Consider the following 21,352-nt stretch of genomic DNA (forward strand, 5'->3'; position numbering starts at 1 on the left):
CGGCAGAGCTCGTTGACGATGAATAGATTTCGATGCTAATGCTAACTGTATATAAACAGCTGTCGTAACCCATCCATAATGCTTCATAGACTCCTAAATCAAACCGTGGTCGTCGCTGTGAAAGTGTCCCACTTCTTTGACCAATGAAATTGGTCACCAGCCCCCCCCCCCCCCAATCTTTAATCAATCACAATGATCTTTGAATACACTTGTAGCAATTAAAAAAAAAATGTCAAAAAGACTCCCCTCTTAGGGCAGATTCATTTTGTCAATCTCAAAGAGTGACGGTCATTTTTGGAGAAGATGACAAGGCCGGAGGGCAGCATATCCAAGTAAAATGTCTTTGGCGCCCATTATTTTATTGCCATAGGCGTTTGGCGGTACCTCTTAGCCTTGAAAACAAATTACTCCAGGTTGATGGTGAACTAAAAACGGGAATTTAAGAACTTTGCCCTGTTGTACCGTATCTGACTGTGCCATGCTCGTTACTAACAATAACAATAAATAATTGAAGATCTTACCTGCAGTATATTCTGGTCACTGGTGGCAACACTTCTGACTCGTGCCGGTTGTTGCTGCAGTCCGGGAGGAGGCCAGGGCATGGCGTGATTCTCTGACCTTCAATTCAGCTTCGACAGATCCTAGTGGTGAGTTCTTGGCTGCTTCCCGCCAGATCTTTCGTGCTTCCACTGTGTTTATTTCCTTTTCCGGATCAACTCGAATGGGTTACTCATGGTACTCGCAGCAGAACCAAGGGTGATTTTTCAGTTTAGTATTAAATCCAAATGTGTTTTGTCATACATACGTGGGGCTTAATCGATGAGCACGTTTGCTTAACCACGCAAATTTGCAACATCTCGACGATTGTTGAGAAATATCGGGCTATGTGCTGCTAAATGTATGTATTACGCTCAACATTTATTTAGTCAGTTGCTCTCTAATGTCGCGAAAACATGCTCATTTTTATCTTCTTATCAACATCATAGCGGTTCATTTAAGACTCAAGTATCCGAAATCGATATTGATGGCTTGTTAATTTGCAGCGGCCTATTAGTGCAACCATCAATGCAGATAATAGTCACTTTAACTGTTTGTAATTTGCTCTCAGTCGTCAAATGAGTAGTGCAAAGTGTCCATTCTAAGATGATTTGTGTGTGGTTAAACATTGACGTGTTGGTGGTTTTGAGGGAGAAAAAAAAGAGTCCCTTATAGATGCATTTTCCACACGACAATAATAAATAAAAAAGAATGCAGGTGGATTTTTATATCAACTGAGGGCGATTCGCTCAGCTGATGGCTCCATTCTAGTCGCCGAAGGGCATTTATAAAGTCAGCACTGTCTGTCTGCAGTCAACGGTGGCATGAGGCTCTCATTACCCTTGATTCATGGAGTCTAACTAACATGGCAGCACCTGAGTAAATCCGCACCAGATTTAATTTAAGCAACACACGCACACACACACATGCAATTACACTATTTGGAAGTCAACTGAATGGCATTGTCCTTGAGTTAAATATTCTCATCAGAACTCAATCATGTTAAGAGGCAATTATTGTCTTGGGGGGAAAAAGATACTCACTTTTTAAAGACAAAAATTATTAATGATGGAGTCCAGACTGCTTCTTTGTCACGGTGTGGAATATTTCAGAGGAGACACACTGAAAGTCACACAGCGAAGTGACAGATGTTTATAGAGAACAGTGTCACCTACTGGCTTGCCTTGAATATATTTATTTAATACACCTGATTGGGGACTTCAGTTAATGACGTATTGACAAAAAAAAAAAAATACTTTGTAGTTTCATCAACATTCTTGCGATGCTGGTGAACACCACGTTTTATTTATTTGAACTCAATTGGATTTTGCTCATGATAACTTATCCGCGCAGCCAGAATTTGACAATTACCCTTTGAGGCAGAGCCTGAGGCAGGCGTCACATTAATTCGAATGATCGCAGTTAATCTCATTTCTCACAGGCCAATAAATAGAAGTAAAGCATGCAAACTTTCAAGCCCACGGCTCCGAAGTGCTGATTATTCATCTTTGTTGATGTATTTGGGATTGTTACATTTTATAAGTCACAATTTCTCCGACAATGAAATAATGGTAATTATTTCATAAGTAATTAACGAAAACAGAACAAATCAGTTCCAGAAAAGGGCCATTTGCCATTCAAAAAACAAACACATAAGTGAATTATGTGTCATGCAGGAGTAAAAAAAAGTTTTTTTATGAGCAAACTGCACTGCAACAATTTTTTTTTAATTGTCATAAAAGCAAACAAAATAAAAAAAAATGCTATGACAGGAAACAGAAAAATAAAACTAATTTGTACATGCATCTGCTCGGAACATGTCTACTCTACTTTTTGTCAATGATACAAGTGTAAAAATAAGCTAACCACTGTTCATATGGAACCCAAAAAGCATCTACTCAACATTAACTTTGAAGACTGACAAACACAGTGAAGAAAATAAGTCTGCGGATGCAAATAAATATAACTAAATATCAATTATAACTGAAAAATATGGCAGGGGGAACGCTTACGTGCAAGGACTAGCCAAATAAACGTAACAACCCATGCAACGTGATAAACTAAACGTCAGCTGGGAAAGGCACAAGCTCACTCAGGACTCAAATGAGGACAACCGGCATAGAAAATGGACGGATGAATCATCCGAGCAAAACTCAATGCTACATGATCTTATACAAAGCCAAAGCTGAAGCCAGTGAAACACATGAAAAGTATTTTCTTTTGTGAATCGATCTGCATATCCTCTGATAAGTGTGACCTTTAGCGCTGTTTCATCCTCTCCTGGTTAGCAAAATAAAACGACTCTTCTTTCTCGTTTAGTGAACCGCCTCATTTCTTTTAGCACCTCAGTCACGTCTCTGTATTTTTATATCTTCTCTTCCTTATCACGGACCACCTCTGGAACACATGCGGTCGACACACTCGCAGCTACCTGCATGACGGCATAGATAAGGCAAATTGCTGTTCAGAGTTATAGAGCGTGTTAATAAATTGCCCATTTCAGTGGTTTTCCTCCCCTTTTTTTCTCCCTCCCACCATGTCGACAGTCATGTGCCCGCAATGTATTATCTCCTAAATTATTGTGTCTATGCAGCATTTCCTCGAAAACACAGCGCACTCATTTCTGACAGTGCAGGAGTGGCGTCATCGTTTTCACGCTATCTTTCTTTTCTGCGCGCAGAGTAAATGTAATTGCATATCTACAGCGCACTGATGTATACAAGGTCGAGATTTTATCTAAAATCAAAGGTCTCGCATCACCGAGCCCCCCGGCGGTCAAGCACCGTGTCCCCTTGTGCAGAAGCCTGCAACAAGACAATCACAAAAGGTCACTCGGCTGGGCATAAACAGAGACGAACCTCTCGTCTGTTTGGACGAGCACACGAGACGGCTGACAAGCAGATAAGAACCATAGCCAATTTCGGTCCCAACCCGTCAATCTTCAAAATTCGTATGTACATTTCTGAAATGGGGTACACACATGCCGACAGCATCCCAAACCAGATGGTTTCATATTTCCCAACAGTACCAGAAGTATGCATAGGGTCTTCCTCAATAAGTTTAGAACCCCTGCTGTCTTCTCCGGTTGTAAAACAGTTGACTTTGGACACCGGCAGTGCAGTGGCACTCTATTGAATTGCAGGCTCACACTGCCGAGGAATTCTGACACACGGGTTTTTCCAAAGATGTTTAAAACCAGAGCTGAACGCATCGGCACGATATTTCGCAATAGCGGGAAAACAATCTTGGCTAAAATCGGAGTTGGGCTCCCATTTATTTATTTGGCATGGATGTGAAACTTTTGCAATGTGTGAGTTATTGTGAGTTATTGTACCTATACAATAATAACACCAAAAAAAACAAGATTTGTTTGTATATGTACATACACGCCCAACGACTTCAATATCGTGCAAGTCGTCAAACTGCTTCAGCATGAATTCTAAATGTCAGCATTGTCCGAGCTTGTTCCTGACTTGAAGCAGTAAATAATGCAAGGACACACACACACACACACACACACACACACTTCCCTCAGTAAGCCTAATAATGTCTACAGAGTTATGGAGGGAGCTTTTAACTCACAAACACTCTCTGATCTGACGTTTCCTCATTAGCAACCGCCAGATTCAAGGCTAATGGAGGATGTGCTCGGTAAAACCTGCGTGGCATCCCTTAGGGTTTCTCACTTTTTTTTTAAGAGTAGCAGTATCTGAAAATTAGCTAATGATGTACAAACAAAACAACGGTTGGGAAACCGTCGCACTTTTTTGAAGGTGAACTTTCAGTAGCGTTAGTGTGACTGACAAAAAAAAAACATAAAAACGATCGCTTTTGAGCAATTCAGCAATCGGTGACACGTCCTTGTTTTGCGCCGGCAAATATTTGCAAAGCGGCTTTCGTTTGCGAGTGGTGTGTGCTCATGGAGCCACGTGTGTGCTCATGCACTTGTGGCGATCTGCTCTACAAGTCAACAAGCTCGCCCGGCGTGTTCGCCGCATCTGACTCGTGAGGTCAGCTGTGCTCATAACCCAGGTGGCAAATGGAACCTGACGTCGGTAAGCAGCCCTCCTAAAATTGCGCAGGTGGTGCGGCGATCACTTGTGCAGGCTTCTAAATGGAGCTGACGGCTGTAGAACTTAAGAACAAATGAGGGAACACAAATCCAATTGCTTTTTGTGCGTTTACCCAAGCCAACCCTATTCCTTGTGTATTGATTGCCTTGGTGCAAAAACGCTTGGATGAATATCATTGGTAACAATAGTGACCCTGACCTGCAAAGACATACCCAGGGGTCACTCCTGCCTCACCAGAGCCTTATGATTCTAGTTCTGCCTGCCATTAACTTCTTTTTTTATCATTGTAGACAGTGGTCAGGTGATGAAACTATTCAGATTATCTCGATTGCAGTGCTTGCTATACGCTTCATTTTTGTTGTTGTTGTTCTGTTCAACTTTTCACAATGAACAATAACATTGGCACAAAGAGAAAACATTTTTTCGGAAGTCTATACTTTTGTTAAACATTCATTCTGTCCTCTGTGCAGCCCGTTGTGGGATCCTGCAGAATTGAAAGGACGTCATAACCGACCTGCATTGCCCCCTCTGCCCCCAGCAACCCCCCCACACAAATGGATTCACGGCTGTGCACTGTGATCGACTGCCCAAACACGACTGTATCTTGTCTCTTGCGAACAGTCAGATGGGATATGCTTCATCTTTCCCATGACCCTAAATAGGATAAGTGGTACAAAATGGGGGCGGCCCGGTAGTCCAGTGGTTAGCACGTCGGCTTCACAGTGCAGAGGTACCGGGTTCGATTCCAGCTCCGGCCTCCCTGTGTGGAGTTTGCATGTTCTCCCCGGGCCTGCGTGGGTTTTCTCCGGGTGCTCCGGTTTCCTCCCACATTCCAAAAACATGCGTGGCAGGCTGATTGAACACTCTAAATTGTCCCTAGGTGTGGGTGTGAGTGCGAATGGTTGTTCGTCTCTGTGTGCCCTGCGATTGGCTGGCAACTGATCCAGGGTGTCCCCCGCCTACTGCCCGAAGACGGCTGGGATAGGCTCCAACACCCCCCGCGACCCTAGTGAGGATTAAGCGGCTCCGAAAATGGATGGATGGATGGTACAAAATGGATGGATTAAATTGAGGTGGTCCATCAGGACCTCAATTTCTACCTGTCATACTGCTCCAATATCTTGAGGTGAAATGACAACAGTAGTGAGACCTGCCAATCTGGAGTCCGATAACTAGTCTTGAGAGTCCCTGGTGCTCTTGGTCTTGCATCATGGCCATAAGACTCGCTCATTATCCAGAGGATTAAGAAAAAGAATGAACTCCCTCGGTACCAAGTCCTTGAGGAAAATTATTTGGTACTGTCATTTTCTCGAGGAGACGAGCAGCACTCGTCGTAGCTTTTTGCTCGAGGCACCTTACGGGTGGTATTGACGCAGAGGCACACAACAGCTCTCGTTGTGGAGCCAAGGCCACCCGTGTGTTATCCCGGGCAGACACCATGATGGGCGCTTGGCATCCAGGGGCACAATCACGACTCCACACCATCATAAAATGAGTCGAGGAATGAATCTGTCACACCTTATCAAGTATATTCACCATTCGCTGTCTCCCGTCATCACCGAAAGGCTGTAGTTGTTGATGGCAACCAATTGTGTGCAAGTTATTTCTGGTTAAGCGAGCCGTGAAGTGGCAGCTGTACATAAACCATTTCACTGCCAAGAGAACCAGATGGTCCGGCGAAGCTTGGTGGTTGACGTTTAAATGTAACGGCATTGAAAGGAAAACATCTATAGTATGTTTGGGCTCAAGAATGAATTTGGGTGTCTTACATATGAATTTCTTTTGTTTCAGTTGCATCGTCATCACACGAAGACATTACTCGACTACTCACTCGGGGAGGGACACCAATTGGTTACAATTTTCCCAAAAAGTCCGACTCGGGTTATCAAGGATTGGCAGCGCACCGGCTTCTTTATTTTACACCAAAGCTCTTTGAAAATGTGAATTATATGGCGAGCTGGGGTGTTTCTTTTAAGGCACTTCATCCAAATAACAGATCAATGATTTTCAGTCCAATGTTTTTATATATTTCTCCAGCTAGGGTCAACTTGAGCACATTGCTCTGAGATTTTATCGAATCAATAAACAGTAAAAGACTCAACATAATTTCCAGGTCAGTACATAATCGAGGAGACGGCGTTAAAGTACGTTGAGTGGAGAGGGGCTATCCAAGCGAAATCCCATTTCCCATTCAATTGCTTTTATGATTATCCGTAAACGAGGAGTTTTTACACCGCGCTGCTAAATGCAATGATGAACACAAACTTGCCCAAAATTAATTGAAAGTATTTCAACTGTTAGGTCATTATCGACTTGCGTCAACACAGAAAAAAACCCACCAGAATGTAATCTAATGGCCACAATGACAGTCCAGCTGGATGTCTGGGATAGTATTGTGTATCATTGTAACATTGAGGTTTATTAAGGTACCATTAACATTCAAAAGTCCTAATAGCATAAAGATTCAACATCAAATTGTAATTGCAGAATCACAATAAACACAAAGCAGCTTAAATTTACTGTTGGATGGTTGCTTGCATTTTGAAAGAAAACTCACAATTATACTGCTCGTATGCTCCTCGTGCTCATGCATGGTCTGACAATGTGTGACTGAATCTAATTATTGGTTTGGGGTTTTTTTGTTTGTTTGCAACAATACGTTTAAATTCAATACTACCTATGTGGCAGCTCTGGCCATTATTCATTTTACTCGTAGACAGGCTATTGTGAAGTAAGCCGCCTTCTGGTTTTAAATTATATAGTATCCAGGCTATTTGTTTGCTGTCTTCCATTTGCAAAAAGTGAAGCCATAGAAACAACAAATCATCATTTTTGAGTCTTGATAGGTAGTGGGACTGTTCAGGGTACTGTTCATCACGATAGTGCAATTGAAAAGAACCGCATGGAACATGGATAACGTGTATTGAAATATGAAGACCTTCAAAGGATTGATAGACTGAACAGAATGGCTTCCAAAAATAACTGTAATTATACTATTACATAGGGGTACGAGCTACACAACTGATTAGGGGGGGGGGGAGAGTAGTTATTATTTGCATTCATATACCCAAGATAGGACTCATGGGCATCAACTTCCAATGTCATCTGAAATAAGGTGATATTCATAAGTGTTGGATGTCGGGCTTCCAAGCCCCAAAAATAATTTGCATGCCGCATGCTTTCTCTGTAGGCATGTTTTCAACATTTCCGCTCTGGTCACAAACTGTGCGTCGTGTCCGGGGGACACACGGTGCAAGCGATGGAGAGTGACGAGGGCGACCAACTGCTGATGCTTTGTCTTTCTGAGAATGGCGTCACAGCTACACTCTACGAACTTTGGGGCACTTTGGGTGGGCGGAGAAGGGGTGGGAAGGTGATCGGTGTTTGTCCAAGAGGTGATCACATCGTTTCGGATCATTAAGCACTGTTTGGTTTACTAATTGATGCTGCTAAAAGGGCTTCCAGTCCAACTAGTCAGGACCTAAGTAGTCACTTTAACACTTGCTGACAGGGAAATTTGATGCAGACGTCATCCACGCAGAGACGACGCGCATTCACAGGCGGCGCTGGGGGTATTAATGGACGGAGGACCGCCAGCTTGATGCCGTCCTGATATCAGCAGTCCCAACTACTGCTATCCCGCCGCACGAGCCTTTGTCCAGCTTCCTTGCAAACTCTTTAGGTGAGATTTTCTTTTTCCACATCGAGATTTTGCTGCACAGATTTGTTTAGAAACAATACAGCTAATTTGTTGATGACTGTTTCATTTTACGTCGGGTTAGGCGGAAACCATAACGGAGCAGCATCGTGCCGACTACTCTAATTGTACCACTTTTTTTTGTGCATAGATCTTTTCCATCATGGCACCACTGTGGCTTCATTCCGCTTCAGTTCTGGTCTTATTGGTCATGTCATGGCCGTGTTCCAGAGCTTATTCTTCAAAACATCTGTGTGGTCCTAATTTGGTTGAAGCCCTTAGTATGGTCTGTGGGGACAGAGGCTTTTTTACCAGTTCCAAGAGGGACATCGACTCTGTGCTACGTAAGACATTGCTGCAAAATTCTATCTTCCGCATCTCAAATTGATACCATCTAGCATTTCAAAGCATTTTCTAGGTCCTAACTTTTAAAACGGTACCCTGATATCAATTTGTCCCATTCTCCAGGTATCATCCCACCCAAGACCGACGAGGCGACATCAACAGGCGATTTCAACGAGATCGTGGGTTACGCCTTTCAGAAAAGGATGGACATGATGATGAAGCGCGATGGCATCGTCGAGCAGTGCTGTCACCAGCCATGTAGCATGCTGGTCCTGGATAAATACTGCAACTAAACGGGCAACGTCAGCAACTCCACGATTAGCCTCGTCTTTTCTACTCTCGCTTAGCAATGTTTTAATTAAACTCTGCACCTTTCTGTAATTTCTCACCAGACAACTTGCAGGAATGGATTATCTGCAAAGCAAAAATGAATTAAATATATTTTCCTAGTTTTGTGAATTGATTGCGATTCCTTTTTTTGTGTGTGGTTCTACACTTGAATGGCATTTGGTTTTCTTTGGGCAGGTTGTATGACCTGGATGACTCTGAAGGGATGTGGATAACGTCTCGGTATCAAAAGATCTTTTTTATTGTGGCGAGTGTGCACATTCTCGCCACGAGTGTCTTTTCTTCAGTCAAAGTCGAAATAACCCATCAGCGTGAATGTGAGCTTGAATGGGTCTTGGTCTTTAAATGTTCCGTGATTGACTTGCAACCTGCGCCGTTCTGGTCTGTGCCTCTCATCTCAAGTCGGCTGTGTGAGTCTTCAGCTCACCTGTGACCCAGAACAGGATTAAGAGGCAGAAAGTAAATCGATGAATGGGTGTATCTCGACTTGAATGAGATGCAGTGTGCAATATGTTTCTTAGTAACCAAACATATACTGATTTATTTTAGCGCAATCTGTTCTCAAGGACCATTAAGATATGTCATGTTTGTATGAACTCATTGAATCAACCACAACCATATATAGAGAGAGTGAGAGGTTGCCAAAAAGACGAATTGGTACAATATCGTTGCTATTTCCCACATTCTTGAAGCCTCACACCTGTATTCTGTGCACATTCTCATTTGCAACCTTGAGCTTTCCACCAATTGTTGCATTGACAATGCACCATGAATTCTCCGGGTTTCAGTGGCATACCGTGTTCCACTGAATGCGCACAAAGTGCCACAGACACCCAGAGATAGAGTCTCTTAGTATTCCACTTGAGTTTCCATATTGCAATTTCCTGTGCGAGTCTTATCTGGAGCGAGCTTGGGCTTCACACAGCTCCCTGTGGCCACCCGCTGCCCCATCTCTGTTACCATTTCTCTTCTTCTTTTTGACGCTCTTCTCACTTTCATGCCCAAAAAGTCCCTTCCGAGTATGGCAAATGTTGCCATTGGCATGCTAAGAACCAGCAAAGGTTTAACATCTGCCTCATTGTCGATCACTAGTTCATGTTCATTTTTGCCTCATCATTCTTGTTCAATTGATCGAGCCCTATACTTTTTTTTTAAATGAGAAGTGGACTTAAAACCTTGTGTGAGTTAGATTTTTTTAAAATTTTTTTGCATCTTTTTTTTGTATCGTTTTGTACCGGTAGCCAGTGGTTAGCACGTCGGTTTCACAGTGCAGAGGTACTGGGTTCGATTCCAGCTCCGGCCTCCCTGTGTGGAGTTTGCATGTTCTTCCCGGGCCTGCGTGGGTTTTCTACGGGTGCTCCGGTTTCCTCCCACATTCCAAAAAAAAAAAAACATGCGTGGCAGGCTGATTGAACACTCTAAATTGTCCCTAGGTGTGAGTGTATGCATGGATGGTTGTTCGTCTCTGTGTGCCCTGTGATTGGCTGGCAACCGATTCAGGGTGTCCCCCGCCTACTGCCCGGAGACAGCTGGGATAGGCTCCAGCACCCCCCGCGACCCGAGTGAGGATCAAGCGGTTTGGAAAATGAATGAATGAATGAATGTCTCGTTAGGTCTTGTGTTTACACTGCCTGACTCCCAATATGTCATTCTCTTCAGGTCACATTGCAGCGAGAAAGAGGGAGATCAAGCTTTAGTCCCAGAATATGAATTTTTCTGCAATGCAGCCTCAGATGAAGACACAATCGCATAGATGGCTGCTCATGGTGGTGCAGTAAAGCGACGGTGATCTTTGTTAAATATCTTCAACATCTGCGGCAATAGAGATTATTTCGCAGGGCATGGCCTCAGCTACTGTAAAAGACGTGATTGAAATGTACGGGTGTGATCAAATTGCAAAGGCTGTATCTATTAATGGCATTTTGTTTTATGGCTTAATTTTCTCTTCATTGTTTTTAAATTCTACACCTACAAACGTGGCACAAGAGTTGAGTGGTTGCCATCAAAATGAATTATCACCTGTCATGCCACGCCACCGTCTGACAAATGGAGATAGATTATCCCCATGCCTCCTGACCTTCACTCTCACTTTGTGTTAGACTCAACTGGTCTCAACTTTATTTATCGAGCACTTGAAAACAAACATTGATGCACACAGAGGGCTGTGCCTGTCGGAAGAATCAGTCACACAACAGTAAAAAGAATAAAACAATGATTCAAATACATCAGGCGCCATAAAACACTCAAACAATGCAGAGTCTCATGCCGAGTCAAAAGCCACAGAATAAAAATGTGTTTGAAGACCAGTTTTAAAAATGGACAGAGTGGGAGGCAGAGGAGCTCAGAGAGGTTCTTAAAGATAAAAACACATTCAAGTATCTTAAAATTAATTCTAAAGTGGACAGGGAGCCAGTGTAGGGAGGTCAGAATTGGATTTATGTGCTCCCTCCTATGAGCACAAGTTAGGACGCAAACCGCAGCATTTTGTCCCAACTGGAGATGCTTGAGTGAGGACTGGCTGACACCAAAATAAAGCACGTTACAGTAATCCAGCCAACATGTAACAAAAGCATGGACTATTGCTTCTAAGTACTGGTGAGAAAAGAAAGGCTTTCTCTTTGCCAGCAGCATAATATGAAAAAAGATGGAATTAACAACAGCAAAGATTTGCCCATCAAATTGCCTTAATATCACCCATGTCTCTGAACAGGAAGTGAGGATAGGATGATGGTTAATTATGGTAAAAGGTTCCTCAAAACATTGCCTGTACAGGTTAAGGTTTAATGATGTAACACTGTTCTATCCCATTTTTAGTCATTTCCTTTGGGGAAGAAAATCTGAGCAGATAAAATATTAATAGGCTATTTTATCACAGCGTTTTATTTGAATGAATAAATGCAGCTTTAAAATGACATGTACCCCCCCCCCCCCAACAGCATCAAATCAAAAGATGCAGGTGTTAAAAATCGCTAAAGTATAAAATGGAGAGTAAAGGCTGCCCGTTTCTTTTTTATAAGTCTTTGCGCAAACCAAAATCTGGTCTGTCATAATCCCTTTATAAAGGAAAATGAAACAGGACATGGAATAAGAGCTCCTCCACGAGGCTTGCATCCTAAAGAGAGAGTGGGAGGCGTTCAGAGCAGCCAAAACAACCCACGTCTGCTCATGCACACTAATAAAGACGCACGATCATCACACATCAACCTGGCAGAATTCATGCGAATGTGATGTGCTTGGAAGCTTTTGCTGTTGCCATAAAAAATAATAGACACACACAAACACAAAAAAAATCAAAACAGCAAAGCCGAAACTGAATTGCAGAAGGATCACGCTGAGGCAAAACACACATCATTGTTGTTGGACAAACACTTTTACAAGGCTGATTTGATGACGTAAACATGAATAAAACATTGGCGCTATTCTCACATCATACTTTAGAGTCAAAGCAGACATCCCGGCTTCAGAAAAGACTTCCTAGCCAAAGGCAAGCCTTCACAACGCGTCTGTTTATTCCACGTACGCCAAGCCTGTGGCCAAACTGCGCCCGGATGTGTCACATTCCATGACGAGGCCCCGCAATACACTTTGGGCTCACAAATCACAACCGCTGGTGCACAGCGCCGACACGGTCAAAGTCATCCTCTTCCCGGAGAGACATGCGTATCACGTATGTGTCTGTTTTATAAATGCCACGGGCCCACATGTGCCCTTTCATATCTTTATCTGTGGAGATTAAATAAACATGCGGAGCCACGTGATCTAAATTTAGAATGTTGGAATCAGACTATCACCCCGTGAATACACAGCCAGAAAATAGTCTGTGAAAAAAAGTCTGTGGTCAGTGTTTGCTAAAAGCTCACGCGTTCCCCTCTTTGTTAACACTGTTACTCAAAAGTGTTGGTGTCACAAAATAAAAAGCCAAAGAAGAAGCAAAACGCTCACTCTTGATGGTGGATTCTGCTTAAATTAAAACTGTGCTTCCAATGAAAAAACAAACAAACTGGTGCGTCAAAATTGAAGCAAGAATCCAATTGTTGGGCCGATGTAGAAATCTGTAGGACCCCCTCCCCCGCCCCCTCCTTACAATTACTGCTACAAGGCTAACATTTTTATTTTATTTTGGGTGGTGAAACAAAACAGAGAGAGAGCATTTCTCACACAGAACCCCAATGACAGAAGGTTATCTTGTTCATAGCTCAGTGGGGTGTAAAAGTGCTGAAAATTAAACTGTAATTAGCATCCATTTGGGGCCGTGTTTCCTGTAAGGTCATAGAGCGAGAAACCTATGAAAAATGGCCCTTCAGGACTCAAAACTAATTAAAACTCACTGTTATCCCGCAGTTAAAGTGCTAAAAGTTATCAGCACGATTAATAGTCTGCCCCTAATGGGCTTTGTTTACCAATGACTGCAAAGATGAAGAAATACAGTAAACAAATGTTTTTTGAAGACGATTTCTACATTACTCTCATGAGCACCAAGGAAGCAAGGGAGGACAAACTGGATGGAGCAGTTCAGCACAGCATCATACAAGGTCTTTGGACGAACCAGGCAAAAGTATTTACAAATGTATACCGTTGTATAACAACCACGTGCTGCTTCACCCTGTCTAAATATGTTTAAACAGTCCCAGCAATGTTGGTCAGTGTTATGTCATGACATACATCAGCTTCACAGTTGTTGGTCAGTTTCAGGGAAGGAAGTTACACATCAAAGGGATTTGAAGGTGGCCCCTAACTTTACATCATCCACAAGTGGAGATCTTGCAGTTCCTCATGAACCTACTTTGCATGCATGGATCTCCTGCACAGACTCCAGCGAGTCTGGGCTTCCACCTCCGAATTATTTTGATCACATTTTATCAACCCGTTTTTCTTTTCCGAATGTCCAGCGGTAATAATAGACTGTATGCTGTCTGTTCCCAACCCCACTCGAGGCTTACAGTCGTCATTTTAAATGTCGCAGGGGATCTTGGACTTGTGACAGGTTGTCAATGATGCAAACAGTGATTATGGTCTCTGTTCAGAGAAGAATATTTTGGACATATTTATCAATGGCTGCTCATTGGATACACTGGAAAAGCTGTATGTCTCAAGTGGTATTATTGATTAAGTGTGCCATATTGTTGTGTAGGTGCTTGGGCAGCTTGACAGGGAATGAATTTGTCATTTTTCTGTTAAGACAAATGAACCGGTGAATGAGCTTGGGTTAATTTGGATAGCCTATTTACACTCTGACGTGAAGAAGTCATTCATAGCTCAACGATCTACAAAGGCCGCTAAAAAACAACCATGTACAGTAAGGTGATTTTTGGCGAAAAAAAACGACCATGTACAGGAAGGTGTTTTTTGATGAAAAAAACAACCATCTATGGTAAGCCGTTTTTGGACGAAAAAACGACCATGTATATATTAAGGCGATTTTTGGCGAAAAAAAAACGACCATGTACAGGAAGGTGTTTTTTGATGAAAAAAACGACCATGTATAGTAAGGCGTTGTTAGCCGAAAAAACGACCAAGTATAGTAAGGCATTTTCTGATGAAAAAAAATGACCATGTATAGTAAGGCGTTTTTAGTCGAAAAAAACAACCATGTATAGTAAGGCGTTTTTGGACAAAATTTTTTGCCCCAAAAAACGACCATGTATATATACATGTCGTTTTTTGACGAAGAAAAACGACCATGTACAGGAAGGCGATTTTTTGATGAAAAAAAAACGACCGTGTATAGTATGGCGTTTTTAGCCGAAAAAAACCGACCATGTATAGTAAGGCGTTTTTAGCCGAAAAAAACGACCATGTATAGTAAGGTGTTTTTGGCCCGAAAAAAACAACCATGTTTCGTAAGGCGTTTTTGGCACGAAAAAAACGACCATGTATAGTAAAGCGTTTTTGGGCCGAAAAAAACGACCATGTATAGTAAGGCGTTTTGGGCGAAAAAAAAACGACCATGTATAGTAAGGCGTTTTTAGCCGAAAAAAACGACCATGTATAGTAAGGCGTTTTTAGCCGAAAAAAACGACCATGGTATAGTAAGGCGTTTTTTGACGAAAAAAAACGAGCATGTATAGTAAGGCATTTTTTGACCAAAAAACGACCATGTATAGTAAGGCGTTTTTAGCCGAAAAAAACGACCATGTATAGTAAGGCGTTTTTGGGTGAAAAAAACGACCAAAAAAAAAGGCACAGCTACCATGGTCCACTGGTTAGGGCGTCAGTTTAACAGTGAGAAGATGCCGGTTCGAATCCAGGTCTTTGCCATAATCTGCAGAGTTTGCACATCAAGCTTTTTTTTGAATGACCAGGTATGTTAAGCCCTTTTAGGGTTCTTACTTATGAGCTTAGGAAAGCACAGCAACTGTGGTCCACTGGTTAGGGCGTCAGTTTAACAGTGAGAAGATGCCGGTTCGAATCCAAGTTGCGGCCTTCATCTGTAGAGGTTGCACATATAGTAAGTCTCTCTCTCATGACAATGTTTGCTGTTTTTCGATTAACACCCCCCCACCAAAAAAAAAAAAGAATCAGCCATTTTCAGCCAAATATCTTATTTGAAAAAAACTACCATATAAAGAAAGACAGTTTTAGCCGTAAATATACGACCATGTATAGTTAGGCCTTTTTAGCCGAACATTTTAGCCGTTTTTAGTTGAAATAAAAATGACCATGTAAAGTAAGTTGTTTTAGCCGGAAAAAAAAAGACCATGTATTGTAAGGCGTTTTTTGATGGAAAAAAAAAACGACCATGTATAGTAAGGCGTTTTTGGCCGAAATTCTTTGCCCAAAAAAACGACCATGTATACATAGTAAGGCGTTTTTTGACGAAGAAAACGAGCATGCTTAGTAAGGCATTTTTGGCCCGAAAAAAATGACCATGTATAGTAAGGCATTTTTGGCCCGTAAAAAACGACTATGTATAGTCAGGCGTTTTTGGCCCGAAAAAAAGGACATAGTATAGTCAGGCGTTTTTGGCCCGAACAAAACGACATAGTATAGTCAGGGTTTTCTGAGCCCAAAAAAAAAACTAAGGCGTTTTTGAGCCGAAAAAAGTGTTTTTGGCCCGAAAAAAACCACCATGTATAGTAAGGCGTTTTTGACCCGAAAAAAACCACCATGTATAGGAAGGCGTTTTTGGCCCGAAAAAACGACATAGTATATATAGTATGGGGTTTTTGGCCCGAAAAAAACGACATAGTATCGTAAGCCATTTTTGAGCCGAAAAAAACGACATAGTATAGTAAGGCGTTTTTTGGCCGAAAAAAAAGACCATGTATAGTAAGGCTTTTTTGGCCGAAAAAAAACGACCATGTATAAGGCGTTTTAGGCCCGAAAAAAACGACATAGTATAGTAAGGCATTTTTGGCCCGAAAAAAAAACACTATGTATGTATAGTAAATCGTTTTCTGATGAAAAAAACGACCATGTATATATAGTATGGCATTTTTTGACGAAAAAAACGACCATGTATAGTAAGGTGTTTTTTGACGGAAAAACGACCATCTATAGTAAGGCGTTTTTTGATGAAAAAAAACGACCATGTATAGTAAGGCGATTTTAGCCGAAAAAACGACCAGTTATAGTAAGGCATTTTTTGATGAAAAAAACGACCATGTATAGTATGGCGTTTTTTGGCAAAAAAAACGACCATGTATAGTAAGGCGATTTTTGACGAAAAAAAACAACCATGTATAGAAAGCCGTTTTTAGCCCCAAAAAACGACCATGTATAGTAAGGCATTTTTTGAACAAAAAAACGGCCATGTATAGTAAGGCGTTTTTTGACGAAAAAACGACCATGTATACTAAGGCGTTTTTTGATGAAAAAAACGACTATGTATAGTAAGGCGATTTTTGATGAAAAAAACGACCATGTATAGTATGGCGTTTTTTGACGAAAAAAACAACCATGTATAGTAAGCCGATTTTTGGTGAAAAAAAACAACCATGTATAGTAAGCCGTTTTTAGCCCAAAAAAACGACCATGTATAGTAAGGCGTTTTTAGCCGAAAAAAACGACCATGTATAGTTAGGCGAAGCAGCTACTGTGTACTGTATATCAAGACCTTTTTGGGTGGTCACTTATGGTTTTAGGAGCGCAGCGCTGCTGTAGTTGACTGGTAAATTCTTTGGCTTACCAACACAGAGGTGCAAGGTTCAATCCCAGGTCCCTGCTATCATTTGCAGAGTTTGCACATCTAGCTTTTTTTTTTTGAACGACCAGGTATGTAAAGGCCTTTTTGGGTTGTTACTTATGAGCTCGGGAAAGCACAGCTACCGTGGTCCACTGGTTAGGGCGTCAGTTCAACAGTGAGAAGATGCCGGTTCGAATCCAGGTCTTTGCCATCATCTGCAGAGTTTGCACATACAATAAGTCTCTCTCTCATGACAATGTTTGCCGTTTTTTGATGAACACCCCCCACCCTCCAACAAAAAAAAGAATCAGCCATTTTCAGCCAAAGATCTTATTTGAAAAAAAACTACCATATAAAGAAAGACAGTTTTAGCCGTAAATATACTACCATGTATAGTAAGGCGTTTTTAGCCGAAAAAAACGACCATGTATAGTAAGGCGTTTTTTGACGAAAAAACGTCCATGTATACTAAGGCGTTTTTTGATGAAAAAAACGACCATGTATAGTATGGCGTTTTTTGACGAAAAAAACGACCATGTATAGTAAGGCGATTTTCGCCGAAAAAACGACCATGTATAGTAAGGCGTTTTTTGATTAAAAAAACAACCATGTATAGTATGGCGTTTTTTGACGAAAAAAACAACCATGTATAGTAAGGCGATTTTTGGCGAAAAAAAACGACCATGTATAGTAAGCCGTTTTTAGCCCAAAAAAACGACCATGTATAGTAAGGCATTTTTTGAACAAAAAAACGGCCATGTATAGTAAGGCGTTTTTTGACGAAAAAACGACCATGTATACTAAGGCGTTTTTTGATGAAAAAAACGACTATGTATAGTAAGGCGATTTTTGATGAAAAAAACGACCATGTATAGTATGGCGTTTTTTGACGAAAAAAACAACCATGTATAGTAAGCCGATTTTTGGTGAAAAAAAACAACCATGTATAGTAAGCCGTTTTTAGCCCAAAAAAACGACCATGTATAGTAAGGCATTTTTTGAACAAAAAAACGACCATGTATAGTAAGGCGTTTTTAGCCGAAAAAAACGACCATGTATAGTTAGGCGAAGCAGCTACTGTGTACTGTATATCAAGACCTTTTTGGGTGGTCACTTATGGTTTTAGGAGCGCAGCGCTGCTGTAGTTGACTGGTAAATTCTTTGGCTTACCAACACAGAGGTGCAAGGTTCAATCCCAGGTCCCTGCTATCATTTGCAGAGTTTGCACATCTAGCTTTTTTTTTTGAACGACCAGGTATGTAAAGGCCTTTTTGGGTTGTTACTTATGAGCTCGGGAAAGCACAGCTACCGTGGTCCACTGGTTAGGGCGTCAGTTCAACAGTGAGAAGATGCCGGTTCGAATCCAGGTCTTTGCCATCATCTGCAGAGTTTGCACATACAGTAAGTCTCTCTCTCATGACAATGTTTGCCGTTTTTTGATGAACACCCCCCACCCTCCAACAAAAAAAAGAATCAGCCATTTTCAGCCAAAGATCTTATTTGAAAAAAAACTACCATATAAAGAAAGACAGTTTTAGCCGTAAATATACTACCATGTATAGTAAGGCGTTTTTAGCCGAAAAAAACGACCATGTATAGTAAGGCGTTTTTTGACGAAAAAACGACCATGTATACTAAGGCGTTTTTTGATGAAAAAAACGACCATGTATAGTATGGCGTTTTTTGACGAAAAAAACGACCATGTATAGTAAGGCGATTTTCGCCGAAAAAACGACCATGTATAGTAAGGCGTTTTTTGATTAAAAAAACGACCATGTATAGTATGGCGTTTTTTGACGAAAAAAACAACCATGTATAGTAAGGCGATTTTTGGCGAAAAAAAACGACCATGTATAGTAAGCCGTTTTTAGCCCAAAAAAACGACCATGTATAGTAAGGCATTTTTTGAACAAAAAAACGGCCATGTATAGTAAGGCGTTTTTTGACGAAAAAACGACCATGTATACTAAGGCGTTTTTTAATGAAAAAAAAGACTATGTATAGTAAGGCGATTTTTGATGAAAAAAACGACCATGTATAGTATGGCGTTTTTTGACGAAAAAAACAACCATGTATAGTAAGCCGATTTTTGGTGAAAAAAAACAACCATGTATAGTAAGCCGTTTTTAGCCCAAAAAAACGACCATGTATAGTAAGGCATTTTTTGAACAAAAAAACGACCATGTATAGTAAGGCGTTTTTAACCGAAAAAAACGACCATGTATAGTTAGGCGAAGCAGCTACTGTGTACTGTATATCAAGACCTTTTTGGGTGGTCACTTATGGTTTTAGGAGCGCAGCGCTGCTGTAGTTGACTGGTAAATTCTTTGGCTTACCAACACAGAGGTGCAAGGTTCAATCCCAGGTCCCTGCTATCATTTGCAGAGTTTGCACATCTAGCTTTTTTTTTTGAACGACCAGGTATGTAAAGGCCTTTTTGGGTTGTTACTTATGAGCTCGGGAAAGCACAGCTACCGTGGTCCACTGGTTAGGGCGTCAGTTCAACAGTGAGAAGATGCCGGTTCGAATCCAGGTCTTTGCCATCATCTGCAGAGTTTGCACATACAGTAAGTCTCTCTCTCATGACAATGTTTGCCGTTTTTCGATGAACACCCCCCACCCTCCAACAAAAAAAAGAATCAGCCATTTTCAGCCAAAGATCTTATTTGAAAAAAAACTACCATATAAAGAAAGACAGTTTTAGCCGTAAATATACGACCATGTATAGTTAGGCGTTTTTAGCCGTTTTGAGTTGAGATAAAAATGACCATGTAAAGGAAGGTGTTTTAGCCGAAGAAAAAAAAGACCATGTATCGTAAGGCGTTTTTTGATGGGAAAAAAAACAACCATGTAATATATAGTAAGGCGTTTTTTGACGAAGAAAACGAGCATGTATAGTAATGCATTTTTGGCCCGAAAAAAACGATCATGTATAGTAAGGCATTTTTGACCCGTAAAAAACGACCATGTATAGTCAGGCGTTTTTGGCCCGAAAAAAACGACATAGTATAGTCAGGCGTTTTTGGCCCGAAAAAAACAACATAGTATATATAGTAAGGGGCTTTTGGCCCGAAAAAACGACATAGTTTAGTAACACGTTTTTAAGCCGAAAGAAACGACATAGTATAGGAAGGCGTTTTTGGCCTGAAAAAAACGACATAGTATGGTAAGGCGTTTATGAGCCGAAAAAAACGACATAGTATAGGAAGGCTTTTTTGGCCCGAAAAAAACGACATAGTATAGGAAGGCTTTTTTGGCCCGAAAAAAACGACATAGTATAGTAAGCCGTTTTTTAGCCGAAAAAAACGACATAGTACAGGAAGGCTTTTTTGGCCGAAAAAAACGACATAGTATAGTATGGCGTTTTTGGCCTGAAAAAAACGACATAGTATAGGAAGGCTTTTTTGGCCCGAAAAAAATGACACAGTATAGTAAGCCGTTTTTGAGCCGAAAAAAACTACTCTACTCGAAAAAAATACTCTACAATACAATACATGCTGATTTATATCGCGCTTTCACAACAGTGGCAGCTGTAACAAGGCGCTTAACAAAACAGTTAACATAAAGTAAAATAATAAAAAATGACCTTTTTCCCCAGAAAGCTCTCACTCAGCTGTAAAGACAGAAGCACGTGTTCGCTAAATTGCAATATGGCCTCCGATATACTGTAAAAACAACCGTGACAACTATTTGAGCATGGTGATTGAACATATCCTCACATTACGAACGGCAAAATCAATGTGTGAAATTGTCAAACCCTGTAACACATTTGCTTCGGGTGAAGGACACTCATGGCTTGGTTATTATGATGAAAATAAAATTTTAATAAAAAGGAAATACTGTACTGTTAAGGATTTAAGTAAGATTTCAACATTCCTAGCTCTTAGTATCAAGAAAAATGTATCAATGTTTTGTAAAATTAAAAACATCTAGATCTACTGACGTTTTGATGGAGGATAATGTTTACAAAGCGAAACTGTACTCCAAGAAAGGTTTTCAATGTTAGTATTTTACCCTCCTCCAAATATTTGCACCATTTTTATTTAGCTTTGTAATGTCATACGATTTCACGGCAAAACAAAATACACTATATATACCTCAAATGCGGAAAGTTTTGCATCCTACGAGTTCACGCTTTCTGTAAGGCATAATACAAGTCGTAAAACAAGATTTGTTACCTTGAGCAAAAGGCATGCAATCTGAATGGTGCCTCAATCTGCGAAAAGC

General features: G+C 41.1%; 1 protein-coding gene and 2 long non-coding RNA genes across 3 annotated transcripts in view; 2 read left to right on the plus strand and 1 right to left on the minus strand.

Moving 5' to 3' along the window:
• Positions 1 to 2,759: 2,759 nt before the first annotated feature.
• The window catches only part of LOC127588239 (uncharacterized), a 50,789-nt gene continuing 32,196 nt past the window's right edge, over positions 2,760 to 21,352 (minus strand). Inside the window, exon 4 of the long non-coding RNA XR_007959015.1 lies at positions 2,760 to 2,968. This is a non-coding gene — a long non-coding RNA (uncharacterized LOC127588239). The remainder of the gene's footprint in view (positions 2,969 to 21,352) is intronic.
• On the plus strand, positions 8,125 to 9,115 carry LOC127588236 (insulin-like). The gene is made up of 3 exons (XM_052046888.1): positions 8,125 to 8,292; positions 8,459 to 8,651; positions 8,776 to 9,115. Exons 2-3 carry the CDS (start codon positions 8,471 to 8,473, stop codon positions 8,943 to 8,945), a joined length of 351 nt encoding a protein of 116 aa, XP_051902848.1. The 5' UTR covers positions 8,125 to 8,292; positions 8,459 to 8,470; the 3' UTR covers positions 8,946 to 9,115.
• Positions 15,187 to 19,737, plus strand: LOC127588241 (uncharacterized). The gene is made up of 3 exons (XR_007959019.1): positions 15,187 to 15,302; positions 18,381 to 18,492; positions 19,491 to 19,737. It is a non-coding gene; the product is annotated as an uncharacterized LOC127588241 (long non-coding RNA).

This window comes from Hippocampus zosterae, chromosome 16 (genome assembly GCF_025434085.1).
Source record: "Hippocampus zosterae strain Florida chromosome 16, ASM2543408v3, whole genome shotgun sequence".
NCBI lineage: Eukaryota > Metazoa > Chordata > Actinopteri > Syngnathiformes > Syngnathidae > Hippocampus > Hippocampus zosterae.